General features: G+C 45.8%; 10 protein-coding genes across 10 annotated transcripts; 4 read left to right on the top strand and 6 right to left on the bottom strand.

The window, feature by feature from the left end:
- Positions 1-115: 115 nt before the first annotated feature.
- On the top strand, positions 116-2,058 carry TRIVIDRAFT_194336 (uncharacterized protein; the record flags this gene model as incomplete). The annotated part of the gene is made up of 6 exons (XM_014097353.1): positions 116-967; positions 1,020-1,190; positions 1,246-1,389; positions 1,445-1,531; positions 1,598-1,681; positions 1,744-2,058. 6 exons carry the CDS (start codon positions 116-118, stop codon positions 2,056-2,058), a joined length of 1,653 nt encoding a protein of 550 aa, XP_013952828.1.
- Positions 2,059-2,289: 231 nt separating this feature from the next.
- On the bottom strand, positions 2,290-2,740 carry TRIVIDRAFT_225928 (uncharacterized protein; the record flags this gene model as incomplete). Its single annotated transcript, XM_014097352.1, has 2 exons — positions 2,290-2,656; positions 2,718-2,740. The coding sequence occupies 2 exons, from the start codon at positions 2,738-2,740 to the stop codon at positions 2,290-2,292; spliced, it is 390 nt and encodes a 129-aa protein (XP_013952827.1).
- Positions 2,741-3,430: 690 nt separating this feature from the next.
- TRIVIDRAFT_50895 (uncharacterized protein) lies at positions 3,431-4,390 on the top strand (the record flags this gene model as incomplete). Its single annotated transcript, XM_014097351.1, has 1 exon — positions 3,431-4,390. One exon carries the CDS (start codon positions 3,431-3,433, stop codon positions 4,388-4,390), a length of 960 nt encoding a protein of 319 aa, XP_013952826.1.
- Positions 4,391-4,601: 211 nt separating this feature from the next.
- On the bottom strand, positions 4,602-6,308 carry TRIVIDRAFT_2340 (uncharacterized protein; the record flags this gene model as incomplete). The annotated part of the gene is made up of 3 exons (XM_014096972.1): positions 4,602-5,004; positions 5,095-5,378; positions 5,442-6,308. Coding segments are annotated over 3 exons (1,554 nt in total), but the record flags the coding sequence as incomplete, so codon positions are not given.
- A 678-nt stretch (positions 6,309-6,986) lies between these two features.
- On the bottom strand, positions 6,987-8,162 carry TRIVIDRAFT_51067 (uncharacterized protein; the record flags this gene model as incomplete). The annotated part of the gene is made up of 1 exon (XM_014097350.1): positions 6,987-8,162. One exon carries the CDS (start codon positions 8,160-8,162, stop codon positions 6,987-6,989), a length of 1,176 nt encoding a protein of 391 aa, XP_013952825.1.
- A 1,054-nt stretch (positions 8,163-9,216) lies between these two features.
- TRIVIDRAFT_59348 (uncharacterized protein) lies at positions 9,217-10,396 on the bottom strand (the record flags this gene model as incomplete). Its single annotated transcript, XM_014097349.1, has 4 exons — positions 9,217-9,879; positions 9,951-9,977; positions 10,038-10,190; positions 10,265-10,396. 4 exons carry the CDS (start codon positions 10,394-10,396, stop codon positions 9,217-9,219), a joined length of 975 nt encoding a protein of 324 aa, XP_013952824.1.
- A 473-nt stretch (positions 10,397-10,869) lies between these two features.
- Positions 10,870-12,398, top strand: TRIVIDRAFT_50984 (uncharacterized protein; the record flags this gene model as incomplete). Its single annotated transcript, XM_014097348.1, has 2 exons — positions 10,870-10,962; positions 11,025-12,398. 2 exons carry the CDS (start codon positions 10,870-10,872, stop codon positions 12,396-12,398), a joined length of 1,467 nt encoding a protein of 488 aa, XP_013952823.1.
- Positions 12,399-13,749: 1,351 nt separating this feature from the next.
- Positions 13,750-15,496, bottom strand: TRIVIDRAFT_50878 (uncharacterized protein; the record flags this gene model as incomplete). Its single annotated transcript, XM_014097347.1, has 4 exons — positions 13,750-13,907; positions 13,973-14,236; positions 14,329-15,132; positions 15,208-15,496. The coding sequence occupies 4 exons, from the start codon at positions 15,494-15,496 to the stop codon at positions 13,750-13,752; spliced, it is 1,515 nt and encodes a 504-aa protein (XP_013952822.1).
- A 480-nt stretch (positions 15,497-15,976) lies between these two features.
- TRIVIDRAFT_69863 (uncharacterized protein) lies at positions 15,977-16,958 on the top strand (the record flags this gene model as incomplete). The annotated part of the gene is made up of 3 exons (XM_014097346.1): positions 15,977-16,018; positions 16,096-16,183; positions 16,246-16,958. 3 exons carry the CDS (start codon positions 15,977-15,979, stop codon positions 16,956-16,958), a joined length of 843 nt encoding a protein of 280 aa, XP_013952821.1.
- An 8-nt stretch (positions 16,959-16,966) lies between these two features.
- Positions 16,967-20,142, bottom strand: TRIVIDRAFT_51014 (glycoside hydrolase family 65 protein; the record flags this gene model as incomplete). Its single annotated transcript, XM_014097345.1, has 4 exons — positions 16,967-18,073; positions 18,131-18,421; positions 18,489-19,855; positions 19,926-20,142. 4 exons carry the CDS (start codon positions 20,140-20,142, stop codon positions 16,967-16,969), a joined length of 2,982 nt encoding a protein of 993 aa, XP_013952820.1.
- Positions 20,143-20,679: the final 537 nt, after the last annotated feature.

Here is a 20,679-nt window from a genome sequence, read left to right as displayed (position 1 = left end):
CGGCAAACAAGAACACTGGCCAGCTCAGTATATAATATCACATTGGCATACGCGTTTGGACCTACAGAATTGAAGCAAACTAAATCTTGGTCGCTCCGATTAGATATCTTTTGACATGGCCATCGCACAACATGGCGGCGGCGTGGGTACGGCACACGTCAACATGATGACGGATACTATCATCGCCAATCTCCCTGCCGATGGTCTTCGCGTGGTAATGAGGTCGCTCTTGGTATTGTTTCCGGAAATCACACGCGCTTTTGAATGCGAGACGAGAAAGTATGTTGAACAGAGAGCTACGTCTTCGATAATAGGAAAAGACAAAAAGCCCAGTCTTGCCGAACTGAACAGGACGCAACAAATCGCCCGCAGTATGCTTGGCTGTGGACTCTCATTCGAGAGCCTTCAATTATTTCAGAACCTAGTTTCTCAGGGAACGTTTCTTATACCAAGGACCAGCGATGACAGTCGTGGCGAACTGTATGCCTTTTTGACAAGCGTGGATGGCGACATCGTACAAGCAATGACTGCGGTTCAAAAATCTCTTTTTATAAATACTGGCGCACGGGTAATGAATAATGGAGAGCACTCCTCGGTGGAAGCTCTCTATCAGTCATTGACAAGCTGTTATGCTACCCTAAAAGCAACGGAGCAAGATTATCCCTTTGGACGAAGTCTAGTATCAACGGCTGGTATTCTTGGGCTACCCCGACCAGCACTTCTAGATGCACATCAGGATGTCAGCAAACAGACCTCTATGACACCGTTACCTCTACAAGCAAAAGAAACTTTTCAACTTAATGGACACGAAGTTCCACGAATATTTTCGGGGCTTTGGCAAATGTCAAGTCCTGCGTGGGGGGCTGCATCGTCCTCTAAGATTGTGGAACAATTCTCAAGTCATGTTCAACAAGGTTTTACAGCATTTGATATGGCTGACCATTACGGTGACGCTGAGATCATTTTTGTAAGTTATTTAGAGACCAGTTCAAACGAAGCCCGCTGCTCACATATCATAGGGACGCTTTTCATCCCTGTACCCCCACAGGCATAAAATATTTACAGCAACAAAGTACTGCGTTTTTCATCCAATGACTGTGTCTCGAGAGGCAGTACAAGAAAATGTCACAGAGCGTTGTCGCCGATTGCAGACAGAGAAGATTAATCTGTTACAGTTTCATTGGCAATTTGTAAGAGCCAAAGAAACCCTCTGTAATTATGAATTTCGCGCTAATGGACATCAAGTATCAAAATCCGGACTATCTAAAAGCTCTCAGATTTCTAACAGAAGATGATCGGGTTGAAACAGTCGGTCTTTGCAATTTTGATACGAAGCATCTCCTTGAGGTGGTCCAATCTGGCATTAGAGTATACACCAACCAAGTCCAGGTTTGACATACTGATCGATTTACTAGCGAGTGAATAATCACTGATTGGGAAATAGTTTTCTCTCGTCGATTCTCGGCCTATTTTCGAAATGGGGAACGCTTGTGAGGAGCACAATATCAAGCTCTTGACATATGGCACACTGGTAAGCGGTTTAGTCTGAACTATCTCGCACTTAATTGCATCGATATTTATTAATCTATTCACGAAGTGTGGTGGGTTTCTTGCCGACAAATGGCTTGGAAAACTTGAGCCAGATATATACGATGGATCAATCACACCCAGCCAACGAAAGGTGAGCTGACGGGGCAAGCAGCTATTTCTTCGCCGTTGCAGTGCTAACCATACTAACCATAGTATTTCGAAATGATACGCAGTTGGGGTGGCTGGGATCTCTTCCAAGAGTTGCTAACAGTGTTGCGCGTTATTGCCACAAAACATCAGGTCGACATATCAAATGTCGCTACTCGCTGGGTGCTGGATTTTCCCTATGTCGGCGCAGTCATTGTTGGTGCACGTATGGGCATAAGCGAACATACAAATGAGAATTTGTCCAGTTTTGGTTGGTCTCTCGATCAATCAGATCATGATATGATTGAACAGATCTTAATACGAAGCCAAAGGTCTGAAATATTTCACAAAGTAGGTGATTGTGGAGCAGAGTATAGGTAGGGCCAACACCGCAATTGCATAAATTAAAACAATTTTTTTACTTCTTTAGAGCATGTTAGAGAGAGCTAGCCCCAAACTTGGAATGAAGGGTGATTGTGAACTAGAGTAAGTTAGTACTGGCCTTTTTTCTTTACTTCTTTTAACCATCACTTTAAAGAATTGATCGCTCCAGTCAGTGCGATATATCGGCATTGTTCTGATCCATCTACATATTCCCTGCCACCTACTCTATTACCAACCCTCATCAAGCACTGTCAAAGCCTCATAACCACCAGTCTTAACCACTTCGGTGTCCACTACAAAAATAGCAATTGCCTGCGTCGAGGCAGTTTTGCTAGTATTCTCTCCCACAGTATGATGGCAGCCCGGCAGCTCCATAAAACTCTCCCCAGGTTTGTATACCTTGGGAGGGTTACCGTTCATGCCACTCAGGAGTTCGCCTGCAAGAATGTAGGCGACAACGGTGGCGCCGCCGTGCCGATGTGGAGGAGTGAAACCTTCAGGGGGATAGTCTAGATGGACACCAATAATCGATTTCCCAGGTGCATTGGCTAACTCATGGTCAAAGAGGATTTTAATATCTTCTCGCGGTCGGTTTCTAAGGATATAGCTTTAGTAGACTGTGCTGTGCGGTTTTTGTAGTTCATTAAAGCGCTTACATATTTGTCACTGGAGATGCCATGATACTATTTGTTTGGATAGTGTAGGAAGCTCTTGTAATATGAAGCAGAATGGCCTAATGGGGAATGTCTAGGTTCTGCGAAGCTCGAATAACTAAGAGAGCCAGGCAGCTTCTTTTATAGAGGTGAATCATACAAACAAGCTTCAGGTAATACAGTGTCAACCTGTCTTCGGATGATGTGATGCGGGTCAACGCAAGTTGCTCATAGTCATATAGTGACTTGATACACCTATCACATAGCTAATCAGCCTACGGCGAATGATATCTGACTTGACAGGTATAGGTTAGTCATTTGCCCGTCAGTCGGGTCGGGTCATTCACGCTGACTCCACAATCGGGTCGATTTTGCGTTTCCGAACCACCGACCCGAATACGTTTATGCCATTACCCGATCCTTGCTCACATTAAGTAACCCTTCATTGACGAAATACTCACAAAAATTCCCATCCATCATTTCTTTACGACATAGTTACCGGCTAAAGGGAGATGGGCGTAGTCGTCAAGAAGTCTCAAGCTATTACTCACTTCCGGCATTTAAATACCGTCACACCTGAATGGAAAATATTCTGCTACTTCCAGCCACAACATCCTCGTATACACTCACCAGGCTTAAACTGTATCTCCAATTCGCAAACAAAATCAACAAAACTCTTAATTTCACTCAATTTTTTTTTTATCCACAGTAGCAAAATGAAAGCTATTCAGATTTTGGGCAGCCAAGATGACCACAATGTTATTCTCTCAAACTCTCTACCACGGCCAATTCCTACCGGAAATCAGGTTCTTATCAAGGTCCACGCAGCTGGGATCACGGCTGACGAAATCATCTGGCCTGAGTTATATGCTTCTCCCAACAGAGTTCCTGGGCATGATATATCGGGCACAGTCGAATCCCTCGGATCCCAGTATGAGGGACCTCTATCTCTTGGGCAAAACGTTTATGCTATGATTGATGCAGAGGCTCCTCAGGGTGGCCAGGCAGAATACGTAATTGCTATGCCGAATGAGATAGCTATCAAGCCCTCATCCATTTCTCATGCGGAAGCAGCAGCAATTCCCATCCCGGCATTGACAGCTTGGGAAGCACTCTTCAAGCGCACGAATCTGGATCACGGCAGCAAAATCCTTGTAACAGGCGCCTCAGGAGCTGTTGGTGTTATGTTTGTACAGATCGCAAAGAAGCTTCTCAGTGCAGAGGTCATCGCCCTAGCTTCTACTTCAAGCAACACTATGTTAGCAGAATTAGGGGCAAACCAGGTCGTGGACTATAACAATCTTAATTGGCACCAAGGGATTCACGACGTGGATGCAGTTTTTGACACTGTTGGTGGAGAAATATTGACCAAGACTTGGAGTACGGTGAAGAAATCTGGCATCGTTGTAACAGTAGCAGATCCAGCCCCTAAATGGGCTTTCGGCAGGGGACAGCCTGAAGAACTGCAAGACCATCCGGAAGTTAGGTGGCTACACTTTATCCTTTCCCCAGACGGCGATACCCTTTCCAGGGTGGCCTCGCTTATAGACGATGGCACTCTGAAACCCATTCCTGTTGTGGCTTTCGAGGCGGAACGAGCGATTGAGGCTTGGAAATTTGCAGCACAAAGAGGCAGGAAAGGAAAAGCGGTACTCGAATTCGTTGCTGAAAAGTAATTGGGCAGTGGTGAATTGCAAATTCTTTCAAGCAGCTCCGCTCCGCTATTAGACACGCCGTTTATATATCTTCCATCAAAATTTCCCACTCTTTGCCCACATCTGATACATCAACGCCTTCTGATGCCCCATTGATGAGCGTTATGTCTTCAAGGCTTGTCATAGCTTGAATACATGGGAAATCGATCCGCCCAGTAACGTCCTGCTTCTCGAGAACTTCTCTTGCCATTAGCTTTATCTCACCCGACCAGTGTCGTGCCTGCGACCATATTCTGGTAAATGCCTTCAGTACTCCTAAAAATACCCGAATTCGATCTTTTGCATGTACTAGCTCGGGACCCGCCAAAATATGTTCACAGCCAGACAGATACGTGGCTACGGCCAGTGATCCCATGCACATTACAAAGGGGCTGTGCGTTAAGGGGGAAGAAGAAGCGGTTAGTAAATCGACAAAATTCTTTGCCGCATTGATCGCCTTATGTGTGTGTCTGTCGCGATGCTGTTCTTCAGCGCTTAGAACTTCTGCAGGTAGCGGTGGTGCATATTTTGAGCATAAAAGTTCCATCGTGGTGTAGTGCAGTGTCGATCTCGGTCGATGTAGGTGAGTAGATGTACTACAGTGTTGTTGTTAGTTATAACAAAATAACCGCCGTGTTGGAGAAGAGAAAGAATAAGTCGAATTCTTTCTAGGGATATATTCTCACGTATGTATCGCCATATGGGCCTTGAATAATACTTCATCCACTGTTCCATTGGATTGGACAGGGTCGCGTTTCGCACGAGGTAAATGCAAATCCCAGCTCATTAGGTTTGCCTCAGCATTCTGAACCAAAGTATACGCGGATTTGTTGGCAACATCACCAGCGGCTAACGTCGTCCCAAGTATCCGAGTGGCATCGATGAGATATGCAAAAGAGGAAAAGCTTTCATCGTCGTCATCGAATCCACGATTATCGTACTCACGAAGGGTTCGAGGTTGAGGAATCATCTGAGAAATAGTTAGTGGAAAAGGAAACTGAAGTTAATTAACGTTGGAAGTGACTTGTCTCACCCCTGCAATGTATAACTCTTCTTCACAGGGAATCTCAACATCTGCATCTACTCCCCAAAATGTGAATGTAGGCAGGTGGCGAATGCCGGCGAAGAGTGCATCAATCACATAGAGCTCCCACCAGGTGCGTCGCCAGCTTTCTTCCAAAACCCCATCTCCCATGCCGCAACGGGAAGCAAAATCTCGCCGTTGAATGCCTATTTCCAGACCCATAGCCTTTGCTCGTTCAAGATATATCGCTGCTCTCTCATTTTCGCCCGACCATTCCAGGGTGAGGGCAAACAGCATCAGAGCTTGAACATTAAAACCATGAGGCGCAAGTCGGCTCCCCAAAGCCTGCTCAGCTTGCTGCTTATATTCGTCTGACAGCGAATCGTGAGTATATAGCGAACCAATGAAGACGATCATCAGAACCAGTTCACGGCTGAAATCCGGGTTCTTCTCGAAGTGGCGCATCAAGTGTGCTTGCGGTAGTATGAATGGATGGCCCGGGAAGAAAAATTTATAAAATCCGTCGACTGGTCTGCTTGATAGAGGGTCATTATCCGCAAACACGGTTGGCCGGAAAGCATTGCCAGCCGCGACAAAGATTGGTAAGAGAGGGCTCGATTGCCCTGGATGTAACCGAGATCCCTCAGAAAGCCGGCTCTGTTGACGAGCTGCAGTGCCGTTTCTGGCTTCTACCGTAGAATCATCGTAATGCTCCGAGTGCATCGACTTTTCGATTTCGGCTTGTCTCCGGCGGCTTCGCCGTAAATCCAAGTAGACACACGTTTTGTGTAAGTTGCGACATCTGGAACAGGTCGGCACGACGGCATCGCACCGCAGATGCTGGCTGCGACACTCGGTGCATGCTATCGCAACCCGCCCCTTGATTCTTCTCTCGCCGCTTCTTGGTGTGGTCGTCTCGCCTTCCATTTTCAGGCGGGATGTAAACGGTAGCTTGGGAGATTCAGCGTCGACCGAATTTATGCATCTGGGTCCAGCAGTGCGACCGCCGGAGAAACTGTCCGACTCCGCCACCATAAGAATTATAGCACCACTACTCCGTGTCCAAAGTAGCATATCGACTGTCACTGGCCCATCCCATCTCCGGTTTCCTTTCTGAGCATTGAAAACCAGTACATGCAACTCCCTATTCACATCTGCGAAGGCAGTTGATAAGCGATTCTGCCCTTCTTCGGCAAAAGCTAGTCCATATGATGTGGGGGGAAAACGAGCTGCTTCTGTGGCAAAAACAAGTCAAGGTCAATCAGTGGATAAATATTCGGTTGATCAATACTTTAAAACAATCCCGGCGTACAACAACAATCATCTAGACACTCATCCGCATAAAGTCCATATATGCAACGAATTTTTGAGGTATCAACAAATTTATCATAAATATTCTAGACGTTCTCTATGGCCCTTTATGCCGGTAAAGCTCTTCTCTATGTCTATTCTATTGTGTCAGATGCTCTATAAATATATTCCTTTCTCTCCAAATAACGCCCCCACCCCCCAAAAAAAGGAAGAAAAAGAAAATTGTTAATGTATCAAGACTATTCACGCCCATCCAATCTTGAAGAGTTTATAACCAATTTCGTCGGCTCGTCCAATGTTGTCCTTCTTGTCTATCCACTGGTGGTCCAGAATCTTCAGATGCCGGCAGCCATTAACACCAGATGCGTCTGGCTCAGCGAATATAGCCTGTATCGAATCACAAACGCCGGCAAACTTGCCATTAGGTCTGATGGAAACCATCAACCAAAAGACACCGTTTGGCGCGAGTAAATAAGTAGCGCAATGCCGAAGCCATCGAGCGTGCTCTGCAGCATAGACAACATCTGCTGCCACAATGATGTCTGCAGGTACATCTAGGGGAGGCTGCCGCGTGGGCGCGCACCAATCAAGATGAGCTACCTGCACCACTGCCGTAGATCCTTCTTTGCAATGGGAAGCCACATTCTTTTCCAAGTTCTTTAATACGGTAGGATGGTAGTCCGTCGCAACAATAGACGGCAGTGAATCGGATATCGAGGGCAAAAGGCTTGCAAGTACCAGACTGACAAGACCTGTCCCAGCGCCAAGCTCAACGATTCGTATGGAGGAATCAAGTGTCGGCGTGTTCGACAGAAAATCCATGGGCGTATCGCAAAACATCTGAGAGAACGCGATGGATGCTCCCCAAGTTTGCAAGCCAACATCAGTGTGATCTTCACCAGTTTGCATGGGAGTATCGTAAAGATCAACCACAAATGGTTTTGGGCTGTTGCTAGTCGAGAATTGGAATCGGCGCGTCATGCCGGGATCGTCATCTGGCGTATTGGAGCCATCTTCGGTAGATGTCAAATGTGACAGTACCGAACACGCCGCATCCACAAACTCGTCACGCGTGTCATCGCTCAGAGAGAACTCCCCGGCTTGTCCAATAAATCCGGTGAGCCAGCGAACGGCGAAGTCGCGTTCTATAGGGTCCAAATACAGAGGGATTGCCTTGTCCGCTTTGGATGCCTCATCAGCATCATTTTCGGATGTATAACCAGAGTCTGGCGCGGATGCGTCCTGATTGTGGCCGAATGATTCCAACTCAAGCACTTGTGGGATTGGATAGTACGAAAACTCGTGAAGCCGACCCAAAGCTTGCCGTGCCTCAGCCTCAGTGAGATTAGCCGATTTCCTGAGGGGTGGCAGACTTAGAGAGAGCGGAACCAGGGGAGTCTCCACATCAGGCAACCCCATTGTAAGGGCACAGTTTCCACGAAGACAGCCTGATATTGGCAAAGGAAATATTTACAGAGATATTTTTTTTTTCTTCTCCTTTTCTTCCCTTTTCACGGTTTCTATGGTGGATAACCCTTCGCCCCTCCGATATCCGTCAAACTAGGCCACGTGGGGCTTATTGCTGGTGAAAATTTTTGATACTCTCGTGGAGATAAGTTTTCAGGGTCTAACGAGCCTTTTTTGGTAAGACTCTGTGGAGACGTGCTCTGGAGATAATGAGAGTAAGCTAAATCGCTTGGGGTACGTGCACGTGGGAGGTTGAGCCAATGCTGCATCCGCTCGACGGATGTTGATGATATTTCTTGTTAGTGAACGATTGAGAAAAGCCGAGAAAATTGAAAGTATCCTTCCGTAATATAGTATACTCAATAGAATAAGCTATTATCTCCAGGGTGGCCTAAAGTTTATCTGATTTGCCCGATTTTGAACGAGCCTTTTTTTTTTAAATGAAAATAAAAATTGGCGTTTCGGGGTTTGTTTTAGTCGCGGCTTCATAGGGTAGGCAAGTAGGCTAATTGTCGATACTGAGGAACGACTGATAGTGGGATCACGTAAATGGGAAGGGAAGGAAGCACAAGATGTCGACTTGTTGTTTTCTCAATTATGGACTATAGTAGACCGGAATGCGCTAAATAGTGAGCCGTGATCACTACAGGATTTTAAATGTGTTCTAACATGGAAACCGACTTTAGCGTTAGCTGATAGATGGTGATCGTGGAATATTTCACGAGTAAATTTTGCTCTTTTCATGTGGCAAATTATAATCATAACAGGCATAACTTGCAGTGCGTATTGTAAAAATGTTGAAGTATCTGACCGGCTGTTTCACCTCTGAGTGAGTTTAGCATTTATAACTACTAAGGTACATGATTCTAAAGCCTGGCGGAGCTTGTACTAAACCAGATCTTGTAGCTGGCATCGAGTCTAAATGCCGTTAGAAATGAACAATCTATACTGTTATTTCTAGAAAAATTGCACACCTCGTGACTCTGCTTGGATCCCAACCCGAGTTCTATGCTGATCCCCCAACCACCTTGCGGACGGAGATAAGATTGTCAATTGGCGCATCATCTTTGATCAGCTGCCAAAGGCCCTCCAGCTGTTCAACTACTGAAGCCTCAAGAGGGCCCTTATCAAGCTCTGCCAAGGCCTCCTCCAATTGCTGAGCGGTCACAGAGCCCAGGATCATTTCATCTCCTAGCTCTGACTTAAGCGCTGAATGATATCTTACCCAACGATAAGCCAACCCTGATCGGCTTACACCGGTTTCTGAAGAGAGCTTCCCAAATTCCTCCAACATCTTCAAATACGACGGCTTATAGTAGAGGTCCCGAAAGATCTTGCCAGTGATGGTATTAGGATCCCAATTGCCCTTTCCCGCTTCAATATACTCTGGAGTTTTTGACAGCAGCCCTCCTGCCATTGGTGAGTAAGCCTGGATTGCGATACCCAGTTTGCGGAGAGTTGGGAACAGCCTAGTTTCGTTCTGACGAACAGCCAGAGAATAACTAGACTGATATACTGTAGGAAGGACATAATCTTTGGATTTGGCGTAGTTGTAGAATTCAATCACCTGCTCCGGAGTGAAGTTGGATACTCCAAACACCTCAAAAGCCCCCTGCTTATACAGAGTTTGGATGGATTCCATTTGCACATGTACTGGCGTGTCTTCATCCTTTTGGTTTGAAAGCAAGAATTAGAGGCGGCATTTAATACGAGATTAGAGTAAGAAAGTCAGCTACTCACCGGGGCATGCAAAAAGAAAACTCGAACCTATTTGTACAGTCAAAATCTAAGCAAGAGTATAGTGTGTAAAATGCATTCGCAATTAACCTTGGTAGTTTGCAGAGCTTCTAAGCTCTCTTTGGCAAATTCTAAAATCTTCTGCCCCGTACCAGGTGCCACGCCGGTAGCAGCTTTTGTATCAATGGCGAATTCACCAGCCAGCTTTTTGAGTCCGATAACGGTCTCTGATGCACCGAGGCCCTGCGTTGTCCCAATGTTTATTAGCCATTCCGTCGATTTTCAAAAACAAAGAAGGAAGAAACTGATTTGCATACATAGCTTCTGGCAGTGTCAATGATCTTGATTCCATGGTTGCGCATAACATTCAAGAGACTCTCAACCTCTGTAATGTTGTTGGAAGACCAAGTATGCGAACCGATGGCGAGTGAAACATATTTAGAAGACATCGTGATACGGAGATGTTGCGGTGTGCAATCGATTGGCGAAAGTGTAGGATCTGTCCTTTATTAACTTCTCTCCCAATGACTATGAACCGGAATCATTGTTCCAAAAAAGCGGGAGATGGAAGACACATGTCTTTTTATGTACTGGAGTTCATTAATCACTTCCATTGTTATTGACTGTTATTTCCGCTCATCACTTCAAAGGGAATAGTATACATGACTTCCAATGGCCGTCGGCTATAAGTAAAAAACAATTTGTCTGACTTGCTAATTTCTCCGGCGTTAGCGTGAGATATCTGGCGCTACAAGAGGACTCGGAAATATTTGTCAGCTCATTTGCCCCGCTACCATTCAATGAGAAGCTCTGGCCATTACAAACGAACGAGAATTCCATATATAGACAAACATTTTATTGTGAACCCGAACTGTACATTCGGGCGACTCGACAAAATAATATAATGAAGAGCGGTAAACCAATGACGAATCCTCAGGCTGATACTGCCCCACGGCGCCGACCTGGGCGCCCACGAATGATGGAGACAGGTCATGAGACAGCGAATGACGAAGCGGTAAGTCCATCCCCCTTTCCGGACGTGATATCAATTCAAACGCATCTAATTTATCCAACAAGAGAAAAACTCGAATGAGGCTGGCGCAGCGGTCGTATCGTAGCCGGAAACAAAGCGCACTTATAAATGCAAAAACTCGAGCTGAAGTGCTTGAGGTGGCTTTGGATGGCTCCATTGACGAGTTTATAAAATTTTATGAGAGTGTCTCAAAGAGAGGCAAAGAACTACCTGCGGGCATCATGATGCAGCTCAACCAAACAGCGATGAATATCGTATCTATAGCGAGGAAGGCTCGATTGGAGAAGTCCATGTTGCCCGGCAACCAGAACCAGTCTCTAGATGACGACGCAACAACCTCGCTGGATGAGTCTGATGCTACTCATGAGCCTACCTGTCGTCTGACTGGGAATTTCACGGCACTTGAGCACCAAAAGGCCGGATATTATCATCCTCAGGGCCAGTACGGACCATTGACTAGGAGCAAGCCGGCTCCTGTGTCGCAGCGGCTCCTATTGGCCTGTCTGACAAGGGCCATAGCACTTTTGCAGCTGGGTAACTTCCCCGTCGTTGCAATTAATCCGGCGATGCTTCTACCACTGCAATTGGAGCGAGCAGAAAGACTTCTAGAAAGAGTTGCTCATCGCCTTTCTGGGAACCCTAGCGCATTCTTTTCGGACTGTCAATATAGCGATGGACTAAACGCGTGTTTACCCAAGATGATGCGTCTCATCGAAGGAAACCTGAACACATTAACGCCACGAATATCACCACCAAAATTGCAAAGCTTACAATTTGGGCGGACAAGAACGATGCTTCACACTGCTATTTCGGATCTCCAAGGAGAATGGTTAGAGGCGCCAGATGTTGAAGAATACCTTGAGCAGCGAGGGATATTCGTTCGCATGGGCTCGCCTAGTGATGTTATTAGCCTATCAACTCCGACGACTGACGACCAACCACTGCTAAAAACAGCTAGATTGGGTATGCCAAGATCGCAAGGTGACATTAATTCTCGCTTGAATACATTTGGAGAGATATCAAATCCTCAAAAAGACGCAACGCCAGATGAATCGCTTATCATACTTGAGAACCAGGCCTACAAATCTGGAGGCCATAGACCCAATACAACGACGAGGCGTGCTGCTATTCCGGAACACGACTTTACAATATTTGGCAGATTGTTCCAAGAGGGTCAAACTGTGCCGACGGGACAAAACAATTTCACATTGTCGGAAGGGTATCCAGAGATGCGTACTCTAACTGACAATGCAGCAACAAGCCAACAAGCAAAAGAGAGCCTCCAGATAACAATTGATATCGATAAACTAATCCAAGGACTTGCCGAGAAGGCAGTGTGTCTTGGGCCATGTCCTGGAATTAAGAGGATACATGTCGACGAAGCAATTAGAGGATCAGTGAGTAATATTCAACAGTAATTGGTATTTTGCCGATCTCGAGGAATAGTCATACCAAGTTTTGGTGCTTATAGGAATGTTATAAACGATTCAATATGTAAGTAATGGATAAATATTAGCGCACAGTATATGTAGCATTGTTTGGATGGAGAATTCTAATAAACAAGGTCTTTCCTAAGCGTAGTTATGAACAAGCAAGTTTCAATTTGTCTTTCTTTTCTTTCACACCTACTTTTCTGTGGTGACTAGTAGTTTGCGAAATGATTATAGGCAGCTTCTAGCTGATTGAAAGTATTTAACGCCATGGGCATTGCCACCTTCACACTCCAGCACAAGAACGAGATCATGTGTACTGCCATAGTGACTGGCCGTCAACATCGACTATGTAATGGTACTGTATTGAACAGTTCACGGACCGAAAGGCTCAAAAACTGCGATTGTAGATATGGAAATACTTCAGCCACACTGCAGGGGCAATCCTGACTGAGCATTTACAAAATAGCTGAACTCATATTTGGGACAAACCTGCAAGCTGCCAGCGAATCTAACCTACTTTCAGACTTCCTTGCCAGAAAGAGTAGGGAAGCGATAAAATAAAACTGAAGACAACGTGAAGACGAAATGATTCTACTTCGTAGCTTTTATCAGATTACGAGGCAGTGGGGCGCGTCGAGACATTTTGGATACATTTATGGTGTGTACGAAAGAAATACAACAAAACTGCACTAACTAATAGTTTAGTAATAGTCTCTGTTTAATGTCAACTCGTAGAAGTATTAGGCCGAGTTTGGTGAGGTGATGACATGTGAGGCTGACGTGTTTTTAACGAGATGTTTACGGAAGCAAAACGTTCGCCACAAATACATGAAATAACGATTACTTTGATGTCTCTCAAAATAATAAGTAATAGAGCTACGTTTAGAAGATTTTCTCCCGCATACTATTGGATAATTACTGGTGCACTCATTCTTCTCTTCTCGCAAAAAGTAACCGTCGTTTTAAGCAGTAAGAATGCTGCATTAGTGGATGCAGCTATTGCCTGCTTACTCTGGGCTTACGTGGTACGGTAGTGGGATGGGGTTGGACTTCATTTTAGTAGCGAATGTACGAAGTACTCCATACCACTAGATTAAGAGGTGGAATGGAGGAATATGGATCCCACGCTCGAACGCTTGTAACCTTAGCCTATATCTGACATAGCTGCCACAGACTCCATACGAATGGACTAGTAAAATGCTGCGTAATCGCTTGTCTGGCATGGTTGGGTATGTATTATGTTCGTGCACCTGTGGTAGTAATTTCGGCGTCTATACAATATAAAAATTGTCGTTCAGGCATCAGCGAGTATAACAAATTCCGGTTGCGGTGAGGCTTATTTTGATCGATTTAACGAAACACGTACTCCATTAAGGCCAGAGACGGTCAATGCAATCTTTTCCTGCCACGGTCTTTGATCTTTTAACTCAATGGTCTCAAAATGCTGAAGGAATCGAATAAGGACGTAGCTCGCCTCTATGAGAGCGAATTGTTCTAGAGGTTGATGGAGTTAGCTAAACAATGAATGCACTTGGTGATTAAATATTCCGGTCACTCACGGCCGATGCAAATTCTTGGGCCGCCATTGAATGGGAGGAACTCCCATGACAGCCGCAGTGATTGCCATCGAGAGGGGTTGAATTCCTCGGCATCAGTACCGTAAACGTCTTGCCGACGATGAAGGCCAAACACATTATAGATGACAGGAGTCCCTTGTGGGATGAACAGGGGCGATTTTCCATCTCGCCCGCCCCCCCTCGGAAGGACTGTGTCGCAGTTTGCGACTCGTGAGTTAACAGGAACGGGTGGATATAATCTTAAAGCTGTAACAGAAGTTTGTTAACTCAGTTACATATAATAGCTCTGTTACGTCGACTGAGTGCTGGGCGAGGGAAGGAATGGGGGAACAGCTCACCTTCATTGATCGTATAACAAATATATTTGCATTGCGGTATTTCCTCGAACGTCGGCGGCTTGTTTTGGAACTGATCCTGTACCTCTTTTCGTAGCATTGACCACAATTGCGGCCGTGATGACAGCATGAAGAAGACGTTACTAATAAGACTGGCTGTGGTATCTCGCCCAGCGATGAGAATATTAAGAACTTCATCCCGAATTTGGATTGGATCTTTCACATCTTCAACTAGAGCTCGCAGCAGTACATATGGCTGTGTCTTGGAATCCAAGTCATTTTCTTGCAGAGCCTTCTGAACAAATTCGTCAACAAATTTGTGTACCACACGTACGTGATGGTGGAATTTTGGATCTGGTTTTAGTAGAGCCCATTTGCCTAATGCAATATGCATTGCCATTCGATCTTGAGCGTACTGAACTGACTCCGCAAATCCCTCCAGTTTGCTATGATAGCCATCCTGATTCACCAATAAACTATTAGTCGACTCTCCAAAAAGAAAGTCAGTGGCCATATCCATAGTAAAGCGCAGTAGTAACTCTTGAAGCTCTACTTCTTCCCCATCGGGAATAATGTCAATCAAACAGTTGACATGACTTTCTAACATGGACAAGTCCATGAGCTGTGAGCGAGCGAATTGTGGTCGAAGAAGAGCACGCGAATGAGCCCAAGAAGATCCGTCGGAGCTGAAAATACCATTTCCAAGTAGTGGGTTTAGTGCCTTCGTCCTCTCATCATGGAGGCTGTAATCTTTGAAACGGATCGAAAGAACAGTCTTAATGATTTCTTCATCTCTGGTCATAATACCTGTATCATTAAGACCCAGCAGGTCAGCCTCTCCATGAGAATCAATAGTTCATGCGAATCATTCAATAGACATACCAATTGTCCCCAACATGTTGAGCTGATATGTTTCTCCGACTTCATCGTGTCGTTTGGTCACAGTTTCCAGAAACTGGTGGTTAGTAACCGCCTTGATGTTACGGATGAAGACATCGATCCCGAAGAATGGATCTTTGTGGGGATATTTCTTATGAATAGGTTCACATCCATATTGTCGTGAAAATTCTTGCTGCCTCTTTGCCCTACTGATTCTATGGGAGACGAACCTGAAGACACAGTAGACAACGACTCCGAGGTACAGGGTCAAGGCGATACGACTGAAGTCCATGGTGTTGACAAAGCAATGACATAAGCTAGTGGAAACCAATGAATTGCCACTAACTTCAACTGTGATACAGGTCCCCCCTATCTTAAATAGGTTGGTACTTGTAGCCGAAAGCGCTTGCTTTCTGTCGGGAAGATGCTCGGCCTATTTATGACGGCTAGCACTGAGTTGGGTAATTGGTGGATTGATAGTACGACCGAATATACACATACAAATGTAAAATATCCACCTTCGTACGAGCACCGGGATCGGGTTCAGCAGAAGGGTCTCGACTCTGGATACACGCGAGCTCGTATACACATATATTGCAGAGAAGGCCAGGGTCATGCTAAAGCTAGGCGTAATTATCGTTGGGCTCTTGCGTAACCACCAGCCACCAAGCGTTTTGGTTGTTCCTTCCTGTGTCAGTCCCAGCTTAGCCCTTGTTTCTCAATTTTGCTGAATTCACCTCTTACCAGAGATTACATAACCCCTCTTTTAAAGATGAAGATTCTTTGTTTACACGGACGAGGCTCCAATAATGAGGTAATTCCTTCACCGATGATGTCTGCAAACAACTCGCTAGCGGATTGAGCTAACAGCTGCGCGGCATCATACTATAGATCTTCCAAGCTCAGACTGCTGCACTTCGCAGTATTTTAGATGACTTCACGTTTGACTTTGTGCAAGGGACAGAGCTTCACACCGAAGGTATGCCAACGTTTCTCACACAGTACTGCAGTTCTTGTGTTCCGATCTTAACAACACGTTAGGTAATTGGTCGGTATTTACTACTCAGTTCTCCAACTTGCCCCAGTATGCATACTACAATCCTCTGGTTCCCTCCTCAGTGGTAGAGGCTGAAGATCATTTATTGGATCTCATCGAGCAAGAGGGGGGGTTTGATGGAGTATTGGGTTACTCCGGGGGGGCCGCCTTTGCAGCTCAAGTAATCATCCGACACAGCCAAAGGGATACGGTCGAGCCATTGTTTCGTTTCGCAGTATTCATTAACGGAGGGACACCGCTTAAAGCCTTCTCTTTGAATGAAGAGAAGGTGCTGGTGGACGTGGTGGATACTACGGTGCTTGATAAGGAACTGGAGGATACCTACTTGCGCCCATCGAACATGCGAGTCCGTAAGGGCGATAGCAGAGAAGAGGCAGAAAAGGCCATTGAATCTAGAAAGAAAGAGATCAAAGCAGTCAAAACAGGCATGCTCGCTGATGGAAGATATTGTTTAACAGATGGCAAACTTGGGTTGACAAGATACGGAGCAGAGGATGGGCCTCTTATTGACATTCCATCACTGCACATTCGTTGTCCAAATGAAGACGATGCCGACTTGGGACTTAATTTGTTGAATCTTTGCAATCCAGAGTTAGCTCGGGAGCACCATCATCCCTTTGGACATGATTTCCCCAGAGGTCAAGACGAAATGCGAAAGATTGCAGAAAGGATTATGGAGGTGGCGGAATTAGCATAAATGTATTACTAGAGTGGCCAAGAGAAAGTGCTAAGTAAAGACCTCCATAGACTATTGACCAGCAAAGAAACAATATTTCTCAAACCTTTCTCATAACTGCTGTTTCGATCTTCTATGATTTGCACTTCGGCCACTGTCGCTCCTAGTCCATTCGAGGCGCAAGACCCATTAATCACTAGCTTTAGAAATCGAAATTGAATCGATTTTTCGAATTCAACAGCCGTCATATTACCTTCTCTTACTCGGACAATTCGTGCTCTTTGTGCATCGTATGGTGCTGATATCTCCACTTTTTGGGTAGGAAACAGCTCTTTGAAGCCGCTTTTCGCCTCATCACATCCGGATAGACTAAAGGTAGAAGGTGGCACCGCGCCCCAATTAAGTATGACTTTTGAGATCTTCCGTGGTTTTCCGATGTCAATTACAACAGAGGCCTTCTGGGGAGTGGCGGGCTGCCAAACGGTTGAATTAGACCCGTCAACTATTGCGTAAGGATAATTCCCAGCAACCCACTCAGTGTCAGACCCAACTGGCCGACACAGAGCCAAATCTTCTTGCGCGTGGCTAATATCTGGACGCCTTGTCGGGATAACAATCGACTCTCCTGCGCTCAGGCGATATTCTTTTATCGCCGGGTTTCCTCCCAAGATCTCCAAGATTACATGCTTTTTGCCAACCGAGCTTGTCTGTCGTCGGTTGATCGTAGTGTTATGCATTTCAATGGCCAAATCGAACGTTGCATTTTGCCATTTCATTCCTTTAATTTGGATTCCATCTGGTAGCTGAGGGGGTAACATAGGGTCCAAATAAAACGAGTTTATATTTGGCCTCATGCCAGTCAATCCGTGGGTTAACACTTGCAAGAAACCTCCCGCCCCCGTAAGGAACGGAAATGCTGGATTCAATCCGAAAATGAACGCTGGGTTGTCTACCCCTGGTGGCTGCGTATCCAACTGAGTCTCGCTGAACTGATAGAAGGGCTGACGAATATATGATTCTGATGAACGCTGAAGATATGTATAAGCAGCGCAGCCTTTCTGTTGTAATTGGGCTTCAGATATTGCATATATAGACCATGTCATTGCCGGGCCATCTGCCGTATTAACCGAAGAATACTGATGCTACACATTAGTTTGACGTTTCAAAATTCAAATGCGAATGGGGTAACAAACGTATGCAACGTCGTTTCTTGCTTGTGTATCGCTAAATTGAAACTGTAGCGGATAATGGATTAACCCCGTGCTCGCCTGCTTGGTCATCCACGTTCCATCCATACCATCGAACTCGATAATAATTTTTTCCATTTCATTATAAGGAATATACATATTCTGGGAAATGTAAGACCAGTTTTTGGGAACTTCTAGGTTCAATCGATTCGCGGCTGATGGTGCCCAGTCGCCGAGTAGCTGCTTGATTCCAACGTTGGTATATGCGCCGTTGTTGATATTATACGCAAATTCGTCCTACAATTTGGTTCGTTCGGTTAGCATGGAAAAAGGAGTCATGGAAAATTGTCCAACTTAGGCATACCGGTTCTCCCAATTTTATGGTTTCGTATTTTCCAGTAGAAGAATTATGAACCACGTATGCAGCAAACATCTCAGCGATTTTGTTTATGATCGGCCATCCTCTTTTGGCAAGCCAGCCCAGATCATTCGTTTGTTGGAAATACTGCCAATGAGCCAAGGCAATATCTGTGTTGATGTGATACTGGTAACCCTTGCACACCCCCGTTCCCGTGCAGTTGCCAAACCGGCCACTTGTCCATGGATAAAGCGCTCCAGAGAAGTTGTAATACTGTGCATTCTCAATAGCTTGATTTAGAAGTCGGCCGCGATATTTGTTGATGCTCGCGGCGTACTGGGGATAAAGAGAAAGAATAGAAGGATAGATCCATGTGTCTGCATCCCAGAATATCAGACCAGCGTAAGAATCGCTTGATAACCCCCCAACAGAAATTGAGTTGCCGGCCAACCCTGCGTCTTCAGGAAGAAGATTGGTGAGAATGTGGAAAAGAGAGGCACGTGTACGGAATTGCAAGTCTTGGTCCCCCGGAATGACAATATCGACATCATCCCAAACAGCGTCCCATTTCTCCGTGTGCTCGGTTATCAGCTCATCCCATGATGTCGATCTTGCCAAGATCGCCGCATCCTTCACAATCGATAGCGTGTTGGTAGGAAAAGCCGCAGTAGATCCTATGCCAACGAACTTGTAAATTGTCAGGGTATCTCCCCGCTTCAAACGCCAGTCCCAGACTTGCGAGATGGTGCTACTATTAGTGGAGACCCAGGGATACCCCCCACCGTCCTTTCTAGTCTCGAATGCTTGTCTCAAGTCATCCAAGCTAGTATTACTCGTGCTCTCAAATTTGACCGTGGAGACCAAATACGCGGTGCAGTAGTCAATTCCTGACGGCTTCACGCTTGTCCAAATTGTTGCATCTGATTCCAGCGATTTGTCATGGAAGTCGGCCCGTACAGCACCAGCTCCATCCAAAATGTCGGTAATTTTAAGCCTCACATCCTGGTCGGCAGAGAGGTCCAAACGAACGATTCCCAAGTTGAGTCTGGCTCTGTGGGCAACGACGGTATAGTTGAGTTGGTAGGTAGTTTTGTCGCTCAGCGGGTTCCACGTTACGTTTGTTTGGACAATTCCATTGCGTATTGAAAATGACTGCATGAAACCCTGTACAGTTGAAGGGTCAATCCCAGGTTTGAAAGTCTGGCCGCTCTCCGTTGTTACTGTAAGACCTGTCCAGTCCGGAATGCCACTGATCACTGATTCACCCCCCCGTTTCAAGTTGTCCGGCGCAATGGTGTGCGTAATGTTCTGCTGAACGTCCCAAAATCCGGAAATAGTTCCAAATGTGGCTCTTGGTTGATCCAGCGGCCAGGCTGCCTTGTCACAGGACCGATTAGTATTGTTCCACAATGAGCGAAGTCGGGATCGTTCGATGATACTGACAGTTTAGCTGGTAATCACCGGTAGAATTATCTTGATATACCCAGTAGCCAATCCCCTCAGCCGGTAACCGCTGGCCAAAGTATCCATTGGCCACGTAAGGAGAGCTTTGATAACGGTTTGGAATGAATTGATTCGTCGACAAAATCCAAGGATCGGAAGAAGCGGAGCTTCCATAGCCCCAAAGAGCTGTAGCCACTGCTACTAAACGGAATGCCATTCTGTTCTTACGGCAGGAGCATACTTCGTATAGCAATTCCGAACAAGGGAGCTTATAAGTCCTTTACTTTTTCTTTTAGAGCTAGCAGCACGGGGTGGTTACATGATCATTCGTTCATCCGTTCCCCTCACTAATGGTCCTTTTGAAACCGTTCATCCACTCTGGTGCATGAGTTGAGTCCGAGTAATTGACCCTAGATGAATATTCTTGGCCCACTATGGATTCTACTACTTAGAGTTACACGCAGGATGAAGGATCAAAATAGTAGTAAAAGTAATAGCGTGGCAATAAAACGTTCCGAGTGTCCGTTGGACCTGATACGGACTTGGTTGCTGCATCAGATAAGCGCTAGATCTGTGAGTTGCCGCATCGTGCATAGCGAATGGACCGAGGGATCCACGCTGACTCTCTAAATTGGCAATCTAGTTTAGATATGCGACGTCTTATCCCGAGACCATGTGCGAGCGTAGCATTCGGAAGGAAAGTATTCGTGACCCATATGATTGGTAGGACGCCTCGATAACCAGCCGTGCCCTA

The sequence above is a fragment of the Trichoderma virens genome (assembly GCF_000170995.1).
Source record: "Trichoderma virens Gv29-8 chromosome Unknown TRIVIscaffold_86, whole genome shotgun sequence".
In the NCBI taxonomy this organism is placed as follows: Eukaryota; Fungi; Ascomycota; class Sordariomycetes; order Hypocreales; family Hypocreaceae; genus Trichoderma; species Trichoderma virens.
Note: the sequence above shows the minus strand (reverse complement) of the source record. Positions and strands in the feature narration are given on the sequence as shown.